We start from the raw sequence: 22173 nt of genomic DNA, 5'->3' as shown, positions 1-22173 counted from the left end.
TTTTTTGTTTGGGGCTTTTTGTTGGTTTTGGGGTATTTTTTTTTTACTCAGTGTCCTCATCTTGCTTTCAAGACAAGAACCATCTGGAAAATTTGAATGTTGGAATAAATAAATATTTTCAAGGATATCTGAAGCATTAGTCACAATAATTTTTGTTCTGACTTATTACTGGAATTTGCTATCCTAAAATACTTGAAAGCACAGAGGTGGCAACTTTTGTTCAGCAATATTGTATCCATTGTTATTTGCTACAAATGTTACAAAATTATATTTAAGTTATATGATTTTTGAAACACTAATAAGAATGCATGTTTTTAACAATATCTAAAGTTGTATTACTCAAAGATTTTTGAAATATCTTTATTTTCCCTTTCTTTCGTAGCAGAAGTTATAATTGTGTCAATTAATGAAATGGAAATAGTGTAGCTTAAGGGACTGAGTACAGCCAACATAACAGAAACATGTAATATGTAAACATAAAGTGATTTGATAATTTAATTTCAATCAGTAGAAATGACCTGGGTTTTTTTCAGATTAAGAGATCCTTTGAAGAGAAGAAGCCAAAGAACTCAGTGTTACTGCACTAAGCAAGACAAGGAGCAGTGCACAGAATTCACTTAATCTATGCTAGACTGGGTCTGGCTGTGATAATAAACTCATCCTTGGTATGATGGGATGTTAAGATACTAATGCAAATTTTGTAACTGCGTATAACTTACAACCAGTAAAAGGAACAAATGTAAAGCAATTATTACTAAGTTTGAGATGAGTACTTCACTTTATTCAAATGTATTTCTGATTTCTTTTATATACAGAGAGTTGTGGACAGAGTTGAAGAATATATTACTCACTGAGCTGTCAATCCTTTCTTTTTACCAAAGTGTACATATTTATATTGTACTTGTTTCCTTTTTAAAATTTCTGGTGCTTATCTGCTTAAATGCAGAGATGGTAATGTCCATCCCAGATAGCTGGGATTGGTTGTTAAATCAGATAATTGACAGCCATTTCTGTCTGCCCATCTTTGATCCAAGATTCCCATGTACATGTGCCCATTCTCCAGGAATTCTGAATGAGGGGATAGACAAGTAGCTGTAAAGGTAATGTATGATACTTACAGTCCTTGAATATTGATATCAATGTCACCTGAATATTTGTCAGTCCTATTAAAGAAAGTAGGATCAGTCTGGTAATCTTTAGGCTTCTGTAGCATGTAACAAGTTGTAATCCTTAGCTTTGCTGCCAGCAAATTCCTTAATAAGCAAAGATATCCTAAAACACAGTGCCAATAAAACCTCTCCAATATGTTAATTTAAGTGGGCTCTTTTAAGCAGATAATTGTACCAAAAAAAAAAAAAAAAGGCGGCATTCTGAAATTCTCTAAAAGACTTATAAAAGACATGGTGAGACCTATCATTTGGATGATCTCATCATAGTGAAGCACAGGAAAAGAAAACACAAATGAGGTTTAGGATCTCACAACAGACATAAGATTTCAACCTAAAACATATTAGCTTATACAAATAGCTCTTTAATGAGTGAATCCAAACAGATTTTTTAATTCATCTACAGCCCTTTCAAGATTTATTTGGCACACACTGCATTTTTTATGCCATTTTGATGCAAGACATAGTGAACTTCAAGCATTTTGAGTAATGTTCTTAATACCGGATTTGGCTGAGAGACAGAATTCAAGAGAAAACAGAGAAATATTCAGGAGAGCTGAATCACAACTGAAGATTTGTATTGGCAGGACTTCAGCAAACATAGATATTCATGGACACATCTATGTCTTTAGTGTACCACCATGGCCTCACAGAAGTCGTTTCACCTGTGTATGTAGCAGGACATTTGGATAGGAGTTGTCCTACACCTTCAAGGACTGCAAAGTTGAAGCTACAGGGTCTCATAAAATTCAGGTTGGAAGGAAGCTCAGGAAGCTGGTCAGCCTCTAGCCTTACCATTTATCTTATGTAGGTAGCCTTTGCTTGCCTTGGTGTTTATGCATCTCTCCTCCTCTGGGCTCAGCTAAGTCTCTGTGTTTATTTCCACAGCATCAATTCATCTGCCTAAGGGTCAGATGCTAGTCACATTTGACAAGGCACTGTAAGAAAATCCCCCCAATTGGTTTTCTGATTTTGAGCAGTAAGGGGCACAAATTCCAGTGGTCTGAGGGTGGGACTGGCCCTACAATAAGTGGGGACTTTTCGAAGGATTTCAGCAGAGGTGCAGAGGGGTATTTCCACCCTGCACGATGAAGTGGGCTAGGGAAGAAGAGGGAAGGAGGAGGCAGAACAGCTGCAGCAGCTGGAGTTGCCAGGATCAGCTTGCCTAGCAACCCTCTTCTTAGGGAAGGGTATCTAATTCAGAAGCAACAGCAACATCAGAAGCAGCCCTGACACTTGGTGAGCTGGGTGTACGTTAGGGAGCATGGGAGCTGTCAAAACACCAGCTGTAGAGCTCCGAAGCCTCCTCAGTTTATTGGTAGGTCTACCTAGATCTGCTTACCAGACCTTATTCCTCTGATCTGTGCATACAGAAAGAACTGTATATGGCTTATTAAAGTGAAACAGCTATTTGTACCAGGCAGTTGATTTTTATTTTAGTAATGTAGAAACCAAAAGTAATGGAAGACATATTACAAATAACCAGTTTTATCATTGTATCTTATTCCATTCATGTTGTGTTAAGCAATTGTATAATACAGTAGATGATTATGCTTTAATAATATGTAGAAAAACAATAGCAGATTGTATGAGTAGAAACTACTATCTTTTACTAGAAGTAGAATAAGCCCAGAGTACATTACCATAGAGTATTCTGATCTGTTCTTATACACCCTGGAGTATTTTTTAATACATGACTGATACAATCTGTTATATATACATATATAATGTATATTTTGTTACTGTTGCAATTCAATCTGTACGCTACTATGATGCTGTATTCTACCTATACCAGGCTTATGCTATCCTTATTTTATGTGTCATTGTGTATATTAACATTTATATGGTTAAAATTTGTAGTGTGTTATTAAAGGTATAATAGAAAATTACTCGTTCAAAGATTTTAGGTATAAAAGATTAAAAGAAACTGAACAGTTTGGAGTGGGAAGAGTGCCATTCTAGAAGCAAACAAAAAAACCTCTTTAAATAAATTGTGTCTCTGCATATGGTCCTAGAAGCACCTGCTCTTTGTAAAGAACCATTCTGGAAGAGAAAGGTTAGTTAAGTCCCCTCACTGTTTCAAGCCAATTTCTGGACAGATCAAAATAACACACTGGTTGTGTTTGTATACCCCCAAGGAGCTACCTTTTCTTTTTATTATTACTTCTATTTTTTTATTTTTTTCTCCAGAAGTTGAAGACAGCAAAATATGCCATACTATGTTTCTGCATTTTGTTTGATTTCTGTAGAAGGATTACAAACTTAGGAGATGGAACCCATCCTTTCCCCGTTCTCCTACTGTCATTTTGACTCTATTTTTTTTTGTTTTGTTTTGGTTTTTTTTGGTTTTTTATTCTGTCAGGTGATACTAGTGGAGGGGTGGCATGATTTAGATAACAAAGACTATGACTGTTGGCCCCTGGAAAAGCCAGATGAGTATAACATGCTGGACTGCGGAGGTGAGTGAGTCATAAAGAAAGATGATATCTTACTTGGGGAATGGCTGAAACCCCAAAAGTGAAGTATTCAAAAGTGAAGTATTCATAATAATAGTTTACTCATGATGGATGTTATCTGTGGTAGAAAGCATCTAAATCAGTGACAGCCTCTCTTCCTAGAGAAATAAGTGAAAGAAAACAACTAGAAGATACTTCAGAGTAATTATTTGTCCAATATAACTTTGTTCCAATAGAAAAAATAATAGCAACAGCTGTATCCCTTTGCCCAGAGAGAAACTGAAAACATTTTCTTTCTCATTAGAAAACCAAATGCAATTTAATCCAAATAAAGCATGGAGGCAGTGCTGCATTGTAGCAAATGTACTTGCTGAAACTTTGTAGTGTCAGTTCAAAAGTGTATTATGCTTAATCAGTAAGCCAGAATGCAAAATCACTGATTCTACATGTCATACTTTTCCACCTGGCTCAAAACTGTTCCATGAGTACCTAAAAAAACCCTCAGACCTTTAACCACTTACTTCTGCCAGTTCCAAAAATTAATTTACATGATGAGATAAAAAACCAGAATAATTTTTTTCTGTTGGTAATTTATAGATGAAAAAGTAATTAAGGAGCAACTGAAATGTGGAAAATTCAATTTAAGTATAAGAAAATTTCTTATACTGAAGGGGTTATAAAACAGTAGAACAGGTTTCTCAGAAAGTTTGTGGCTTCTCCATTCTTGGATATTTTCAAGACCTAACTAGACAAAGGCTAGAGGAACATCCTTGGGATGACACTGCCTTGAGCAACACAGGCTTGGACGAAATGATTTCTGTAGGCACCTTCCAAGATCAACTCTTCTGTCATCTTGTGACTCTGTCACAAATAAATAACTGATGTAAAGGAACACTTTGTTTATGTTGCAAAAGGTAGGACCGGAGACAAACATTTAATAGGGTTTTTAGAAAAAAACCAAGAACACCTCAGAAGGCGATTCTAATAAAACACTCCGGGAAATATACTGCTGTGTCACACCCTGAGCTGAATGTTACAGTTAAACATTCTCCAATTAATTATTTTGGAACAATGAAGTTCAAAGACTATCTAGATAATTTCAACTAATACTTATATCCCTGTATGAATTGACTCTTGGTTTAACATTGAAACAGCTACTTATCAGTACAGATGCCTTGTTTAAATCTATTTTTATTAAGTACAAGGGAAACTAACATGAGCAGGTTGCTTAATTAATGTATACCCATTAGAGTCAGTTTTAGAATGAACTTCAAGCTCTATCCTGCCTTTCTTTGTAGGTTTTCTTAGCCATTTTCTGGGCATTGCTAGAAGCAAAGCAAAACACATATACTGTAGCCTCATTGCTGTGGAATTAACAAAAGATCTTCAAAGCTTTTATATGTGGGAGTATTTACTGTTGAAAGAAGAGTTAGGTTTATGTTTTTAAGACCTTTAAAAGGAAGTAGAAAGTAATTTAACTAAAATTTGTTCTGACCTTTTGTCTTCATTCTCACATATTCTTTGAAGCTCAACTCTCTTACCTTTTAGTAGAAATCACATAGTATTTTTTAAAAAAATCTTTGTATTATAGTTTTTCACTTAGTGTTAGCAATTAAAATGAGTTTTTACTTTTCAAGGGAGATGGAAAATAAAGAGGTTATTTTACAATTTGCCTAGTTTAATCTGATAGGAAATGAGGGGGAAAATAGTGGTTTCAGTATAGTGCAAGTGAAGAACATACTTGTTAGAACAAGTATGAGTAACAGAAGAGGTCACAACCAAACAACAACAAAAAAAGAGATCTCTTGTAAGGCAGGTTTACCGGTCCTCTGTGGAAGAAATTTAATACTTCCTGACAAACTGAGTTACATAGTTGCATTATGTAGGTAATTTGATGTGGTGCAAATTAAAACTTTCATCCAACAATAGAGAAAAAGGTAGGTGGATGGAGTGGGAAGATTTTGGTAGTGTTGTTTAAGTTTATGGATTTAAAACTTTTCCCAACTCTTGTCTCACTTCATTCTCAGACCCAGAGGAGGTAATATGGAGTCCCAGGGACAAGAGACATGATGGGGGTAAACCATCTTTCCCAGTTAAAATTGTGAAAATGGGAAACGACAGATGTCTGATTAGCAGTCCTTCTACTGTCCTCTGTTCTAGATGCCATATGGTTCTATTACATGAGAATGCATTCTTAAATATGTAGTATATATAATTTATGTCTCATGAGTTTAAGGGTTTTGGCTGAATTTTGTGTGTGGTAGAGTTGTCTGTTCCTCTTCCATAATAAGGTGTGTCTCAGTAAAAGCAGCCAAGAATTAAGAGTAATGTTGCCTGATCAAAAGAGGAAAGCAAATATACCGGGATGCCATGTACTGGAAACAAAGTTAGTTTGCTTAAGCTGAAGAGATGTTTTGTTACATTTCTCCAACGGCTTGATCTTTTCTGAGTGTCAGAATTCTTCAATAATGTGCTTTGGTGTTTACCTATACAGCCACTAAAATGCATGACTCTTTTTGGCTCATAAAAAGTAATGGAGGAATACTCTGAGGGTTATTCAGAGGGTAGTGAGCGCAGGAACAGGTTTCCCAGAGAAACTGAGGATGTCCCATCCCTGAAAATGTTCAAGGCCAGGTTTGAGCAACCTGGTCTATTGAAAGGTGTCCCAACCCATGGCAGGGGAGGAGGAGCATCTTTAAGGTGCCTTCCAACCCAAACCACTCTATGATCCTATGAATAGATGAAAATCACTACAGAGGAAGTTTTACATTTGTATATATCTGTTAAGTAAAAAAGTATAGGAAATATTCTGACCCATGATTGCGTTGTTTCTAGGACTGGAGATGACATGGGTGCAAAGGCCTCCAGAAAAGTCTGTGAGTGGGGAATCCTTCAACGTTACTTATGCAGTCTTTGCTTCTGACAGTTTTTATCAATATGCTGTGCAAAATGGAATCCTTTCCCAAAGGTATTACTTCTTATAAAAATGCTGTCATGAGCATGAGTATATGAGGATTTTGTATGTACATATTCAGTAATATAACTGGAACGCGCACTCGGGGGCTCTTCATTAATTCCTTCCATCTTTTGAGGTCTCTTGTGGCTGTGTTTGCCCTGCTATTTTTCCCTTTGCTCTCAGACCAGCCATCATGGCATGGTTGCCTGCTAGGTCAGAGAGAGGGCACATAACTACTGTCACAGTGCAACTCTGAACATCACTTCTTGCCTTCTCTACACATGGAATTTACAGCTGAAGTTTAAGCATGAGTCACAGACTCTCTGTATTATATACTCATTTCAATCATAAGTGTAATTGAAGTGCACAACATGGATATCAAAAAGAGATAGTCCATCCCTGAATCCATTTAATTCAGTGGTAAACCTTGCTTGATTTCTGTGGGATTAAAACCCCTCTGAAAGTTTATTTGTCAACTCACACACTGTGTTGGTGACTGTGGGCATCACAGCAGTTAAATAGAGAGTATGTAGGGGTGCAACTACAGATCTACAGATCTGGACCTATAAATCCAGGGATAATACACTCCGATTTCACACTTCTGTGTGTATGTAGCAATTCTCCATCCCTGTACAGGAACACCTGGGACAGAGGGTGCAGCCCCACTTTCTGTGCTGTTGTGTAAGAGATGTTTTTGGAACATTTTTCTCTGCCTAAGTGTTCACATTTCAAAGTTCAATTTATAAAAGCTGTTATCCAGAGTTATTTTATTTCATATTGAAAGATGATCCACAATCTATTTGCAACAGGAAAAAGTAGATATATTTTATTTTTTATCATCTATGTACTATGTTTAGAAACTTACTTAACATTTATCACATTTTCTGAAATGTATGGCTAGTAATAGTTCTGAGAACTTAACCATGAGGCAGGTTTTTTCACTGCTTGGCATGAATCTGATTTTTCTAGCCTTCCCAGGGAGACCCACATGCTCAAATCAGTAAGAAATTTGGAAAAGTCTGCTTTTTGTGTACTTATACATATCTTGAAAATAGAGAGATGGCAAATATTTTTAAAGAGAGATAAATCTATGCTGCAGTTTTGCAAAGGGATCAAATTTGCATCTCATTTTAACTAGAAGATTATCTGGTTGACACTAAAGGTTACAGTGGTTGACCCAAATACCCATTGTGTATGGCCATCAGCATAATTGGGTGAAGTCGTGATGAAGTTACTGAATAAAAAATGCAGAATACTAGATAAATTTTAAAAAGGAGCCCTAAAGAAAAATACATGATAGAATTAGGCACCAGCTTAATTAAGTATTTTTCTTAACTTCACGTATGATCTCAAAGGCTAATAAATTTTAGTATTTTATCTGTTTAGATGTTTTGGAGATTGACGTATTTTCATATCGTTTCAAATATGTCTATGCCCTTTTAAATCTGGCCATGAGTACAATCTATGTTAACCTAATCCTCTGTGGTTTTGTTTATTTGTCATCATAAACAGTCTTCTCATAATAAACAAAGCCTTCTGTCTTAGATCTACTCATTACTAGCTAGTACTTCTTTCATTAAGAACAAGCCAAAAAATAAATCCTGTGTTCTGGAATTGTTTTATAAAGATCCAACACAAGTGCGTTACATTTCAGCTGAACTGCAATTAATTCTGGCTGTATCTGAGTAAATCATGTTTACAGAAAACAATTTTATCTTACAGCCAAATTTATTAGGGTGATAACCACTGAAAGTATAACTGAGGAAACAGTGTTGCATCACACATTTCCAGGTGAATATATTCATCTTTCAGGAATAAGTTTTCAAAAGTCGTTTTGCAGAACAGTCTGTTCATAAAGTCTACGCTAAATTTGTGGTTTGGGGAACTGGATCTGATATCGTCCATTATACTTATTTTCCTTGGCAATTTAGATTGTGGAGCAAAGACTAGATCTAAATGTTCTGTATGAATCACATGCATAGATGAAGGTATATAATTGAAAACATTGAGACTAGAAGTAGCCAGGGACACATATGTCTGAGTGTAGAAGAAGAATAATGGTGTTTTTGTCTCTGTCAGATAAAGTAGTGCCAAGTAATCCCGCCTGGTCATTAAGTCAGGCTGGAAAGAGAAGTGGAGGCTGGTCCCTGCTTGCAGCACAGTATCTGCTAGATGTTCATAGTACATGGCAGTAGGCAGAGGTCCAGTTGACAACAATCTCCAGGGCTCTGGGAGCATTTCAACCAGAAGTAAAACAAAAGAGAAGGAAATGATTCAACCCTTTTTTATTTCACTGCATATGTTTTTGCTGCTAATTTCTCTGTACAGGATAAAGAGCAAGGAATGGATGTAAAAGTTTTTCTCTCTCTCCTGTTTGGATAGCAATGCCACTGCTGCAAAGGAATTCTGTGAGGAGCATGAATGTCCTGCCAGATGGAAAGATGCAAATGGGGACAACTGCTGTGTTTACCATGCCAACATTCATTCCTGTCCTTTAGCCTTCATGGTTAGTGTGATGGTGCAGCATCATGTGCTCTGTTCTTGCTACTGGATGAGACATCATTGTAATATCCAGGTTTAAGTTCATGAAGTATTTTTGTGATTACAATTAGACCAAATTTATATAGTTCACTATATATTCACAAATTATAGTTCACTAAAACCGTTGTGGCAATGTCTGTCAGTTTTAGAATTTTTTTTGCACTGGATGCTGCAAAGCGTCTGGACCTTTGGACAAGGCAGTCCAAAGAATCTCTCATTAGTGGGACCCGACTTAGATCACTGTGCAGCCAACAGAGAAAGACAGGTCACAGCATTCTAAAACAAACAGGGTAAATTGTCAGTTGGAGGTATTCCAGTCTCTCTGTTTTATAGAGAGGCTGTGAATAATTTTCTTGGATTACTGGAGCTGAGGGCGATGAGTATCACCAGCAGTGATTTGTAGAACTGAAGCCTATATACCCATGTCCTTAGATGGAATGGTTTTTCTCCATTGTATCAGAGCAAAAAAAGGAATCCAAATACAGGATAACAAAATTTGTTTATGCAGTGTAAGCAAGATCCATTCTTAGCCTGTCTGCTTGGCTTGTCCCTCTTTGGATGAATACTTAAAGTTCTGATTCTAAAAATACAATTTGGAACACCTTTAGTTTTTTTAATCTATGAGGTAAGCCTTACCCTGCATGAAAACTTCCATGCAGTTGCCCAGTTTTTCTAGTTAATCTCCCTTCTGGCAATGTGACACATTCTTTGTGATCAAAGGTGGTGTAATAGGAAGCCTAGTCTACACATCTTGCAGCTGTTTCATGTACCCTTCTGTGTGAAGATCTAATGACTCCACAACAGCTCTATTTTGCTTCTTGGCAGCCTATTCTTAAGGACCTGTTTTATTAATGATTCCCTGAGAGCCTTAGCTGGCACCAGGACTTCGGTTTAAAAGAGGAATCCCTGCTGGAATCATCACATCAAAATTTTTGTCTAGAGCCATCAACATCCCACCACGGTGGTGACCTCTCTATTATTTCTATTTTCACTTTTAGTTCTGCTTGGAATTAAGGTGTGGAAATGGCAAAAGCATGTTCACCAACATGCATCATTTGGTTTCTTCATAATAGTGTAAATGTTAGAGTTTCTGCTTAAAGGAATCCTAAGCCATTTGACTGTCATACAGTTGAATATCACTGCATAAGATTAAACATTTACTTCAAAGTAAGATTTTTCCATTCTTTGAGAGGAGTATGGGTTTTCATTGTTTTATTTTTTTCAGTGTCATGAGTTCTAAAACATTTTATTTTGGTTAACGTTCACCATTTCTTTTGACTTGGTTTATTTCTTACAGTCCTTTGAAAGAAGTGTCTGAAGAATTATCTGGAGTTAGAAGACAGGCTTAATCCTTTCAAGTAAACAAAAAACTACAAGATCTTTGTACAGCCAAAATATTCCTCTGTGTTTGCACATGTAGGATGTTTACATCTTAATAGCTTTATTGAGAAATGCTCTGCAAACAGGCCCTAAAGATGTGCCTCCCTTCTTTATTAAAGAAAAAAGAAAGGAAGCTGCTGTGAGGGACACATAAATCAAAAGTGACACATAAATAAACCCCTTTGAGAAAAATATTAAAAGTGGAATATGATTCTGGTTTTGATTCTAACACAGCAAATCCAGAAAAAGGGAACCAGCTTTATAAGATCACTCATTCTATGAGTACACTACTGAGGCTCATGTTTTAAGAAATAACAGTATATGTAAGATCTTAACTGAGTATAGGATCAGTTGCTTCTCTGTTATTTTATCTTTTGTTTTGTTACAGAACAGTGTTGCTTGCATTTTGGCATTTAATAGCTTTGGTTATAAAACAGCACTTTATTTGCTGTTAGAGAACATAAGTAATTTTGAGAAAGTAAAAGAGGAGGAGCTAGGACTTCCATTGTGTTGTGGTTTAATGACATATTGAATATGTTTACTAAAGGCTAAAGGAGGAATATGTGGTCCATGGATCCCAGACGATGGTCAGATATTTACTCACACTTTGTCTACTGCTGGCAAAATGAGCCAAAGAAACTGGACTGCCAAGGTAAAGTATATTTATTGCATATAGGTTTTTACCCAATTTGCTCTTTCTGGAGCTTACTTGCTAGTAATTTAATTCAGTTCATGTACATGTTCCCCATTTCATTTATATGTATGTGTTATTGTACAAGTTATGCATATAGCTGAGTACTATCAATTCCCAACTGACTTGACTGGGAAGTACCAGCTTTACTCCTTAGGTAGTTAGTGGAAGGAGTGGGGATGGGAGGAAAACAAATAGCATAATCTGCCCACTTGAGATCCACACTAACAATACATTTCACTCATATGATCATTAGGGAGCTTCTACCTGAAAGAACTAACAGGAAAGCATACATGGCAAAATGCGTAGCGCTGACAGCCCTGCCTAGTGAGAAGAAGACACACCAGGAAGGGAATCAGACCAGTCTTTCTCACATGAGCTGTCTCTCCTGATTCTGAAAAAAATGCATAAATTCTTCTGAAGGACACCACAGTCAGTTAGTCCTCATTATAAAAGCCTACTGTGTGCAAGTGAAGTTTTGATGCTTGCTGGTTTGTTCACTTGTTTCACAGGTTGTTTTAGTTCATGTGGGTGTGACTTCTCTCATTGCACACATCAGAGTTGGGAGAATGCAAGCTGCTCTGGAAGCAAAAACCACAGTCCTTCCTGTAGTAGGTATGATATAAAATGAAAATGTGAGATAATTGCCTATTGACTGCAAATCTCAATGCTTTTATCTTTCATGCATGGTTACCAAGAGGAAAAGCAACTCCTACCCCAACCTTTCTTTGAAAATGTCTTCCTGAAATTCTTCTTCACATAACACTGAAATCCGAAAAAGAGTTTGAGCTTCTAACATGAGTATTAATCTAGAACAGTAGAAAACCACTCTTGTCAAATGAGTAAAGTCAAATACCATGATGAATGGCTTCAGGCACTACAAGGCTTGTCTGCACTTCATGGGAATGTGCGAATATTCCTTCAGCTAGTGTTCTGAGGATCTGGACACTCTTCCTCTGAAAGGGAGCAGACTAGTCTTAAACATATTGGAAAGGTAGAAATCCATACTGGTTCCCTTGTTCACATTAAAAATTGTTGCCAAGGGCATCAGTCTTTCATTCACTTTAGTATACCTGGGTGGAGGGAAGCAGAAATAACTCTTGCAATTCTGTTAGTGATGTAAAATTTAAAAAGTGGACTTATTTAGTAAATTAAACACACAACCTGAAGAAGGTTATTGGCTAAAACAGGAGTGTCATCACAATACTCTTGTTAGCTACTCTTCTGGATGTGTGAGAATATATTTCCCAATGTTGTGGAAAAAAAAGAAAAAAACCACAAAGTAAAACAGTGTGAATAGAACTATTTACCTGTAGAATTTTCTTCTTGTTTCAAAACAACTGCAGCTGAGTGTTCCAGGAAACTTAGACTATATCTGAGAAGAAATTTTTTAAAATGCATCTCTACCCCTGAGGCAGAAAGTGACATCTGTTATTATCTTGGTATTATACTGGAATTAATGAGGCTGAAACAGAATTATTTCTGAGCAGTGGATTTTTTTTTTGAGGCTTTTTTATTTAAAAAAATTACATAATGACAGACTAATACCTTCAGCTCACCTCTCAAGGCTGAAGTATAGCACGATACTAGTTTAGTCACAGAGGTAAAATTGAAAGACCATTCAAGACATGGCAGAAGGAGTTTTGTTATTTAAAACTTTTTTGGTTTAAATTACATCTGATACTGCTGATAATTTGTATAAGACCTCGGAGTAAAGTAAAGGAAATACTTGAAGTGTGGGTTGCAAGATTCCTTTCTGTAGTCCCCAGTGTCTTCTGCTGCTGCTGAGGAAGGGTCACTGGCTTCTGGGGATCACAAGGACTGGATTAAATACAAAGAATACAAAAGAAAATGCCGGCCTTGAAGAACTTCAAGTTTCAGAAAAACAACATACGGATAATGAGAGACACAGTAGTGATGAAGTGATTTATACACAAGACATGTCAAAGGCTCAGATGTAATTAACATTTAACCTGATCAAAGAGAACCTGTATTACTTCAGAAATTCAGATTATTCTTTAAGTTGCTGGGACAGTATCTCTGAATTCTTCAAAATTTGTTCTTTCTGGGGCTCTGAGGTTTCCCAGCGCAAGAACTATGTGTTTAAATCTGAATACAATCTTGTGGATGGATGAAACTGCCTTAAAATTTTCTGATGTATGTTTCCTTTTCTAATCAGTCTGTGGAGATGGCTTTTGTGAAGAAGAAGAAGGCTGCTCTATCTGTCCAGCAGACTGTGGGGAATGCCCTCTTTCTGTTGATGTTAGGATAGCAATTGTCTTACCAATATGTTTAGTTTGCACTGGCTTCATTTTGACAGTCATGGTAAGTACCCATTCTCTCCTATTTCCTTTCTCTTACATCCATGATTTTATAAGAGTGGAGCTCTCTCTTAGTAGAGGGAGAGATTTTCTTCTGCATTCAGCACCTGTGTGCTATGGAAAAAAGGAGAAAGAAGGGAAACAACTTTTAAAGTTTCCTTATGAGGGAAGTCACATTGTACTAGGAATTTTCATCCTGTAAGAGAGAAGACTGAGGTGGAATGTAACAGAGGGATGGGTAGATGATGGTAAAGGAAAAAAAGATTTTCCACAACATGGGAAGCAGGGGATGCCAGCAAAGTAAGAGTACTTTTCACTCAAAATAAAACTCTGTTATGAAATTGACTGCTTCAAACCCTATGGAGGTCAGAATTATAATTCAAAAACAAATTAGGTAAATTCATTAAGGGACTAGCTCCACAAGAGGCTAATCTCAGAGTCCAAATACAACTTTAAAAGCAAAACATTCAACTTTGGATATTCTCAAAAGAATAATGGGGAGAGGATAATTTTTTTTCCTGTTTTTGTTGGTTGATTTTTTTAATAGGTTTATTTTCTTAGTGTAACAACCAGCTTGGTTCAGTTCAAAGTGATTAATTCTGCATAGTAATTATCAATTATTATAGCAGACTCATGAATGAAAAAAAGAGAATGAGGATAGAGGAGTGTATCAATATTGGAGAAGTAGTTTTGGGTGTCTGTGAATGAAAATGTCTGTATAAAGAGAAGAGAGTATGCTATTATGACATTATTTAACAGTGCTTCTGGGAAAAAGGATCTACATTCCTTATGTATCTGCATCTTAAAAAAAATGCATTTATGAGTTTCATAGCAGAGGTTGTCAGGTGAATATGGCAGTTGTAGAATCATTGTATTGACTATATTCGTAACATGTAATTTATTTAGAGCTTGGCCTCTGTATCCTATAAAACTATAGGCTCCTCTTTCCTCAGGGATTCCTTCTCTTTCCATCTTGTACTGCAGTTGCTGTGAGCATCTGTGGTAGGCAGCTGCACTGAAAGGGAATGAGTAGGAGAAAGGTGATGGCCCACAAATTGAGGTACTAAGGGAGGCCTGAATCACGTTATATTTTTTTGTCTTTCTGTGCCTCACTGTGTGGCTTTGTGAGGTAGGAACAGAAGCACTGTTGAAAGCTATTTGAGCATTCATAATCCACAAGGAAGTTGTGACAATGAGTTTGTAGCAACTGTCCTGTAAAACCATATGATCTGATAGAAATATGCAATTGGACAGACGAGAAGCTCAGACAGTTTTAGATAACTAGCTTTTTAGAAAGAGCGATGGAGTTTCTTGGCCTAGCATATGTTTATTTAATGGTCTTGTAGCAAAATTAACCTATTATTTCTGCTGGTTTTCTGTAGATTTGCAGTACTTTGGGGTTTTTTTGTTCTTTCATTTCTATATGCATATTCCTGCTAACTTCTTCAATAGCAGCATCATGGGTTTTTTAAGTTTTACTGGTTTTATTGTAACAAGATAGGAAAGATTATTTTATCCAACTCAGGAATTGATATAATGTAAAAAGAACCATCTAGGAAACCAATGCCTTCTTTAAAGCCTCGAGTAGCGGAAAAGATTCCTTTGATATCAGTATCAAAGGAAGCAAGCCTAGTATTCACTTCTTGCTAATATGTCTTTGTACAGTCATACCTTTACAAGATAAAATGTAGGGGTTTTTTCCTCAGAAGCCTTTTGAAATAAATAGGATGACTTGATTTTGATTCAGTGAGCTCTATATTTGTCACAATTTCAACCAGTGTATCAACACAATCTCCACAACCTGTTCCTTGTCCATTATCTGGGCTTTTGTTACCTGTTTCAATGAATGCATCATTCCTAGTATTAAATTCTGCATTATAAAAAATGGTATAATGATGGTAAAATGCTGCTTTGATTTGACATTTTGACATTGCAGTCATAACAACTGTATAATTAATCTGGTGCTCATTTGAAAGCATGTATTTACACTCTGTAAATGTTAGCTTTGTATGTCAGCTCTACAGAAAATCAGCTATTAGGTCAATGCCTTCTTTACAAAGTAGCCACAGAAATCCTACCTAATATTCTTTATGAGAGAGTATTTGACGGAATATGGCCTAATTTGTAGTTCATGGGCTAATTCTATTCCAAGATATAAGATAACTGCTCCTTATCTCGGGATTGGGATGAAGTGTGTTCTTGTTCTTACTTACATAGCACAGGGCACTTCCATGAGATAAGATGATGTAAACCCCTCATCTGATGTCCAGGCTGAAATGTAAATGCATAAATGTTGACAATAATGGAGAGTTTGTATCCAATGCAAAAAATGACACATAATTAGTTCTGGAATATAGTCTGTACAGTTTTTAATATATTTATTAGATGCTGTTTTCTTCTAAGCCTGTTATTAATACTTTTGGTTCTAATGTTACTTGTAAGACATATGCTGGATGTTTACTCTTCAGATTTAGTTTGGATACTTTTAAGTTTTCATATTTTATAAAAATAATCTCTGATTTAATTCCTTCAAAGACAGGAGGGCTACATTAGGAATGATTTTGTTTTATTTTTGTAGTGGTTTCAATATCAGAAACAAAAGATGCTTTGGGATGAAAGCTGGATTATAGATTTCAACTGCATCAAACAAGGTTAGTAACTTGTAATTTTGATACTGTGATCAGTGTCCTTACTAATCTTTTAGAAATAATCTCAATTATATTGTTCATATTTTGAGGGTCTTGTAAAAAGTGAAGCAGTTTGAGAAAGACATATCCAATGTTTCATCCCTGTAACCTCTGTGAGATGATCACTCATATTTTTGTTTATCAAAGCTTTAGATGACAAAGTTATTTTAAACAGTTTCCTTCTTTTTATTTATGTTGATTTGTCAGTTGTAAAAGACAAGCCTACCCCAAAATAAACAGATAATCTCTGGAGTGGAACAAAATAAATTACAGTGGCTTCAGTGGATATATCTTTCTGTATAATTGTTCCCACTAAGTTGGCCTGGAATTGCACAAATATATTGAGGGATAGAGAACTATCTTAATTTCTCTCAGTGTATGATGTCTGTGGCAGACTTGCTACAGAAAGAAATTCATTTTGGCCAGAAGTTTGGAGGGTTTTTTTTCTATTTTATCTTCTGGCTATAAACTATGATTTAATTTGTTTAATAAACTATGATTTAATTTGTTCTAATTAAACAAGTTAAGAATAAATTCAGGTGTTATTATATGCTTTACCATGCAGCACTTAAAATACATATAGATTATTTACTTTGCTGTTCCTTGATTTAGCAGAAGGAAAACAATACCTAGATCCTCAGAAAGGGTAAATCTGTAGAAATCTGCTGAAGTTGGTAGGTCTGTGCTGATTGTACACTCTCTCATTTTCTGTCTCTGGGACAAATTGCTCAGCAGATGTCTGCTTTATCTGTGTTCAGTTGTGTTGCCAGTGTCAAGATGTTCTTGTGATAATATATAGTAGAGATACTTCCAGCCTTAGACTTGAACATTAATTTCTGTATACCTTTGATAAGATATTGTTGTTGTGAAGAAGAAGAGATTTTGGCTTAGAAATTAATTTGATTACAGGAACCAAAATGAATTTCAATCCAGATTATTGAAAACAGAAATGGAGAAAAGTGTTCTTCAATATAGCAAAATGTAACATGAGCAAAATTTTCAGCTGATAGTAAATTAGAAAATGCCATAAGCATCACACGTGAGAGGGAGCAATAGAAAGAGACTGAGGGAAATTAGAAACATGATCAAAAAATAACACATTAAAATTAATTTGGAAACTTCAAGATGAAAGATGTAACTTTCTTGGAAAAAAGCCTGCAAAGCAGCAATACTGTTTAAGACCTAAGAGTGATGGTTAACAACTTAATGAGGACTGATAACATTATAAGGTCACAGACACTATATCTTCTCTGGATAGAGTTGTTCAGAGCTACGCACAATGGCCTGAAATGCACAGTTATCTGAATGAAAACACATCAGCAGTGCTGTACCCAGGGTATGTAGCACTCAGTGTGAAAAAGTAGCCTTATTTTCTTCAAGATAACGTCTTTTTTTGGTGTATTGCACCATATATAGAGATATAGATACATATGCACTCTTATTCTTAAAGCTATCTCAGGGACCCGTAATGTATTTCTGGGTGGAATGCTGTAGAAAGCTTCAAATGTCAATGCAATTTTGAACTGCATATGGATAATACTATGGTGTGGGAACATGGCAGTCCTGATTCAAGGTGAGATGCTGAACTTCCTCAGCAACTTCCTTAGCAAGATATTTCTACCAGAGAGAGTTGAGAGGTCTCAGCAATTCTGAGACTAATTGGCTAAATCTGGATTTTAATTGGAGATGATGACACGATATGTAGTTCATTAAATTTGTTTTGCAGTCCATTTTTTTTACTGTGACCTGGTCAACAGACATTAAAAAATGTACACTGAGATCACTGGGAGTTTTTTCCTCTTACTGTATTGTTGCTCTTCTCTGCCTTCTCTCTGGTGTCAGAATCACTTCCCACATTCCTGTACTTTACAGTCCCTAGGAGCTCCAAATAGACTTGTTAAAGTATGGCACAGGGTTTGCTCTCCTTCCGTGGGTTCTGTCCTCAGCTTCTATGTAGCAGCAAGGGCTAATCATCTCAAGAGCAGAGAAATAAAAATTGCATCAAATCCTGTGGTTTAATGAGAAGTATCTCTGGCAATAAATCATCTTTGAGACTTTTTTACACTTTTTGCAGCAGTCACATTCCAAGCAATGGCTTTCTCTCTTAAGTATTAACAAGAGCAGATAAGATGCAAAGATTTTGAGAATTCTTATATTCGTTTGCCTCTGGAGTCTCCACCTGTGCAATAATAGGAACCTTCAAGTGCCTTTTCTCATCCCACAACCCATTTAGATTGCACTATACGGACAGCAACAGGAAGCATGATGAGTACTCCCCCAGCACCCAGTGACTCCAATGTCAGTTGTGTTACTGCTCTGAGCTCCTGCACAGCAGCTGCCAACATGTCCAGGAAGAAATATTTCACCCAGACTGGGAGATAGTAAGTCAATATGTTACTCATTTACTGCAGTGTCTACTGTATTATGGTTTCACCTTGATCTCTGATTCTTGCCACTTTACATTGATAAGCAGTGAAAAAGCTTGAATTTATCTTGTTAGGCCAAATCTGATAAGTTAAGATCACCATCTGACTTCTGCACCACATATTGGCTGTGGAATATTTGACATGCCAGGCTTCTGGTTTGGTTGTGATTCCTCTTTTTCTGTTAGGAACTTGTTAAAATGTTGGTGCATAAGATGTCATGCATCCATTAATGAATGGCCCTTGCTGTTTCAAATGTATCTGAAACTAAGGCTTTTATGCAACTCTTTTTTTGTAAAATGCAGGCAGAGAAAGCTAGGTTCTTTGCACTAAAGAATGACATCCTCTACAGTAGCACACAGAAATCTTTTCCTTAAACCAGCTGACACGACTCAAGATTCAGAGCATTTCAAGTCTGAATCAAATTATAAAGGTGCATATCATGTAACTATAAGGACAAATGGCATAGCCATATCCTGCTATCCAGAAAGCAGTTTTTCCCATAGAAGAGATAAATTAAGGGGTAGGAGCAGAACACATGCAAAGCAGTACTTACCATTTGAATACACAGGGAAGTATCTGTGCTTTGCAGGATAAAGTAGCTTACTTAGGATCATTGGCTGGGGGAGCAAGTGCCTTTTCAGCATAGATTGTGGAAAATCACAGCCACTTCATTGATGAAATACAGTGTCCAGCACTGATATTTTTTGCTTCTTCTTTCTGAATGGTGACATTTTCTTCTTCATCATCATCATCGTCATCATCATTTTCCTCAGATGATTCACAGTCAAAAACATTCATCAAGGGTGAAAAATGTAAGAATGGGACATTCAGCCTCATTGGGGAAACACCTACAACTGCTACACTAGCCACCTCATACTCTGTATTTATATGGTGGGCACCACTAATATTCCTGCAGGTATCTCCACTGTATTCCTTTACTCTAACAAGGAAAATTGCTTTGCTCTCAATCAAATTCAGCTGCTTCTTTGCTGAGAATGCTCAATCTCACGAGAAAAAAAGCACGTTAAATGTCAGTGCAGGATCTACAGAACAGTAGCCAGAATTAATGGATAGCAGGGATGTGGCTGTATGTGTTTCTCTAGCTCTGACATTCCCTTTGCTGCTACTCCATCATCAAACTGCCTCAACTGACTCTAGCACTCACATTCCAAATGTTGGCCACAGATCAAGATTGCTTGAATGTAATCACTAATGCTTCCTTTATCAAAAGAAACAGGATCCTGTCCCTTGTCTTAGATTCAGATTTACAGTCACATATGGACATGCTTAAATTCTCTGCCTCATCTCTAGATATGAAACTGTTCCCCATTTGTGTATTGCTGGCTTGTGAAGTTGTCCTAAAACTCTGTAAACAGCATTTCATTCTGTTTCAGTGATGGTAGAACAGTGGCCATAAAGAAAATAATGAAGAAGGCATTCACGCTGTCTAAAACCATACGTAAAGAAGTAAAGCAAGTGAGGTAAGAAGTGAAATATAAGAAGTGTATGTTCTTCCATTTTTACACTGGTTTTTTAGGGCTTAAGATTTTTCCAAACATGACTGTAAATTCATATTCCTCTTTCTTTCAAACTTTGCTTGAAAGAAAGAAAAGATCGAAATTTCCTTATGTCTGTTTTACTTTTTTCTTTACATTGTGAGACAAGGTACTTGGTTTTCCAGTTACACTAAAAAACCAGGAGGGACATCTGTAAAAATTTCTGTTGTGCTGTGATTTTTGTTGATTTTCACAGGGAACTTGACCATCCCAATCTCTGCAAATTCATTGGAGGTTGTATAGAAGTTCCAAATGTTGCCATTGTCACAGAGTACTGCCCCAAAGGCAGCCTGAGTGATGTGCTCCTCAATGAAGATATTCCTTTGAACTGGGGTTTCAGGTAAAAAAATCCAACTTTTTAAAAGCTAAATGACATAGACTGTGCTATATGCTATTTAGGACAAAGTGTTAATTTTAGATAAAGTTCTTGTGTAGACAGGCCTGTACTGTGATATAAGAAACAAGAAAGAAAGCAAGAAAGCAAGAAAAGAAAGCAAGAGAGAAAGCAAGAAAGCAAGAAAAGAAAGAAAAAAAATTTGAATGTCTAGTCCAAGTTTTCTTCTGGTTTTTTGAGAAATCATATGTTTAGTGCTAGCAATGCTAAGCCAATGACTTTTCAACTCTTTCTCTAGTTATACTGCAAAACTATTTTAAAACCCTTTTTTCCCATATAACTTTATTTTGTTCCCAAATATCTTAGGCATCCCTATTTAACTAAAATCCACTGCATCTTTGTTTGGGAAGACATATTGGTGAAATGGTTAGCATACCTACAAATGCTTTATTATACTTACCAATACTGGAAATGAGCTCACATTGTCAATGAAACTTTCACAAAGGCAGTGACATCGTTTTTTGAGATCGGTTGTCTTGATATGCCCATTCTGCTTTTGCTGTGTGCTTGCCTTCAGCAAAGAAAAAAAGTTTTCAGGAAGGAAATCTTCCAAATAAAAGAGAGGAAGGTAATAAAATTGTTTCACTTGTAAACATGTGAAAGTACTTCCAAGGATACAAAAGTACTGACAATTTCTAGAATAAACTCAACTGTCTTGGCCTGTGAGCTCAGGGAGATATGGATTTTCAAACAGTCACCTTAAGTGTTTTGGAAAAATGAGCATGGGAACACAAACTGAAAGCTATAGTTTCTGTAAACTTCAGCAGGCTTTGGAGCTATTGTTGAGTGAAAGTGGATATACTAGCTCACTGATTTTTGACTTCCAGGTTTTCTTTTGCTACTGATATTGCTCAAGGAATGGCCTATCTCCACCACCACAAAATGTATCATGGACGGTTGAAATCTAGTAACTGTGTGATAGATGACCGGTGGGTTTGTAAAATTGCAGGTAAAGAGGAGACTAGAAAAAAATTCCAAAACTGTCCAGCTAACCCCCTAATTACAGATTTCACACTCAACACTCCTCCCAAGTGCTTTCATGTTGATGTCTCATGTGGAATTGCTGACTGTACCAGACTTCACTAGCAGTGCCTTGTGCTGAAGCAAGTTTCATGTTACATTATCAAGTCAAGTCATTTAGTATATGTCACTGGTGCACATTTCAGATCCCACAAATTATGCAGTCTATCAACATCTGAGCAGAAACTGCCTCATTCTCAATTTTGATACACAGAGAAACCTGAGGTATGGACAATGGTGTAAAGAACTATAGCAATGCTGAGTGATTGGTAAACACAAGGTAGTTTAATGGAGAAAAGCAGACTCAGAGCTTTAAAGTCTTGTTCACAGCATTGAATTGTATGCTCCCAGAGATGGAACTACAGGTCAGGTCTGCTCTTGGTACAGGAAGACAGCCTGTGGGAAAAAGAAAACCACTGAAAAGTCTAGTTTAGTTTGCAGCTGCCAAAGGGAATTAAGGGAATGATCATCACTTCTACTATTTTCCCAGAGTAGTCATCATCCTCTCTAACCCATAGCCATCCTAAAAGCACCAGCAACAGATTTGTTTTTCAGTGGTACATCCTATGACTAAGGCCC

General features: G+C 36.5%; 1 protein-coding gene across 1 annotated transcript in view; it reads left to right on the top strand.

Annotated features, from left to right (window-relative positions):
- The first annotated feature begins 3435 nt into the window (after positions 1 to 3435).
- The window catches only part of LOC116438270 (atrial natriuretic peptide receptor 2-like), a 37476-nt gene continuing 18738 nt past the window's right edge, over positions 3436 to 22173 (top strand). The window contains exons 1-11 of the mRNA XM_032097101.1: positions 3436 to 3625; positions 6458 to 6590; positions 8961 to 9084; positions 11047 to 11151; positions 11703 to 11805; positions 13370 to 13515; positions 16090 to 16162; positions 18432 to 18579; positions 20019 to 20105; positions 20377 to 20520; positions 21402 to 21523. Of these exons, the coding sequence (XP_031952992.1) occupies positions 3436 to 3625; positions 6458 to 6590; positions 8961 to 9084; positions 11047 to 11151; positions 11703 to 11805; positions 13370 to 13515; positions 16090 to 16162; positions 18432 to 18579; positions 20019 to 20105; positions 20377 to 20520; positions 21402 to 21523 (1375 nt within the window). The remainder of the gene's footprint in view (positions 3626 to 6457; positions 6591 to 8960; positions 9085 to 11046; positions 11152 to 11702; positions 11806 to 13369; positions 13516 to 16089; positions 16163 to 18431; positions 18580 to 20018; positions 20106 to 20376; positions 20521 to 21401; positions 21524 to 22173) is intronic.

This window comes from Corvus moneduloides, chromosome Z, assembly GCF_009650955.1.
Source record: "Corvus moneduloides isolate bCorMon1 chromosome Z, bCorMon1.pri, whole genome shotgun sequence".
Classification (NCBI taxonomy): domain Eukaryota; kingdom Metazoa; phylum Chordata; class Aves; order Passeriformes; family Corvidae; genus Corvus; species Corvus moneduloides.
Note: the sequence above shows the minus strand (reverse complement) of the source record. Positions and strands in the feature narration are given on the sequence as shown.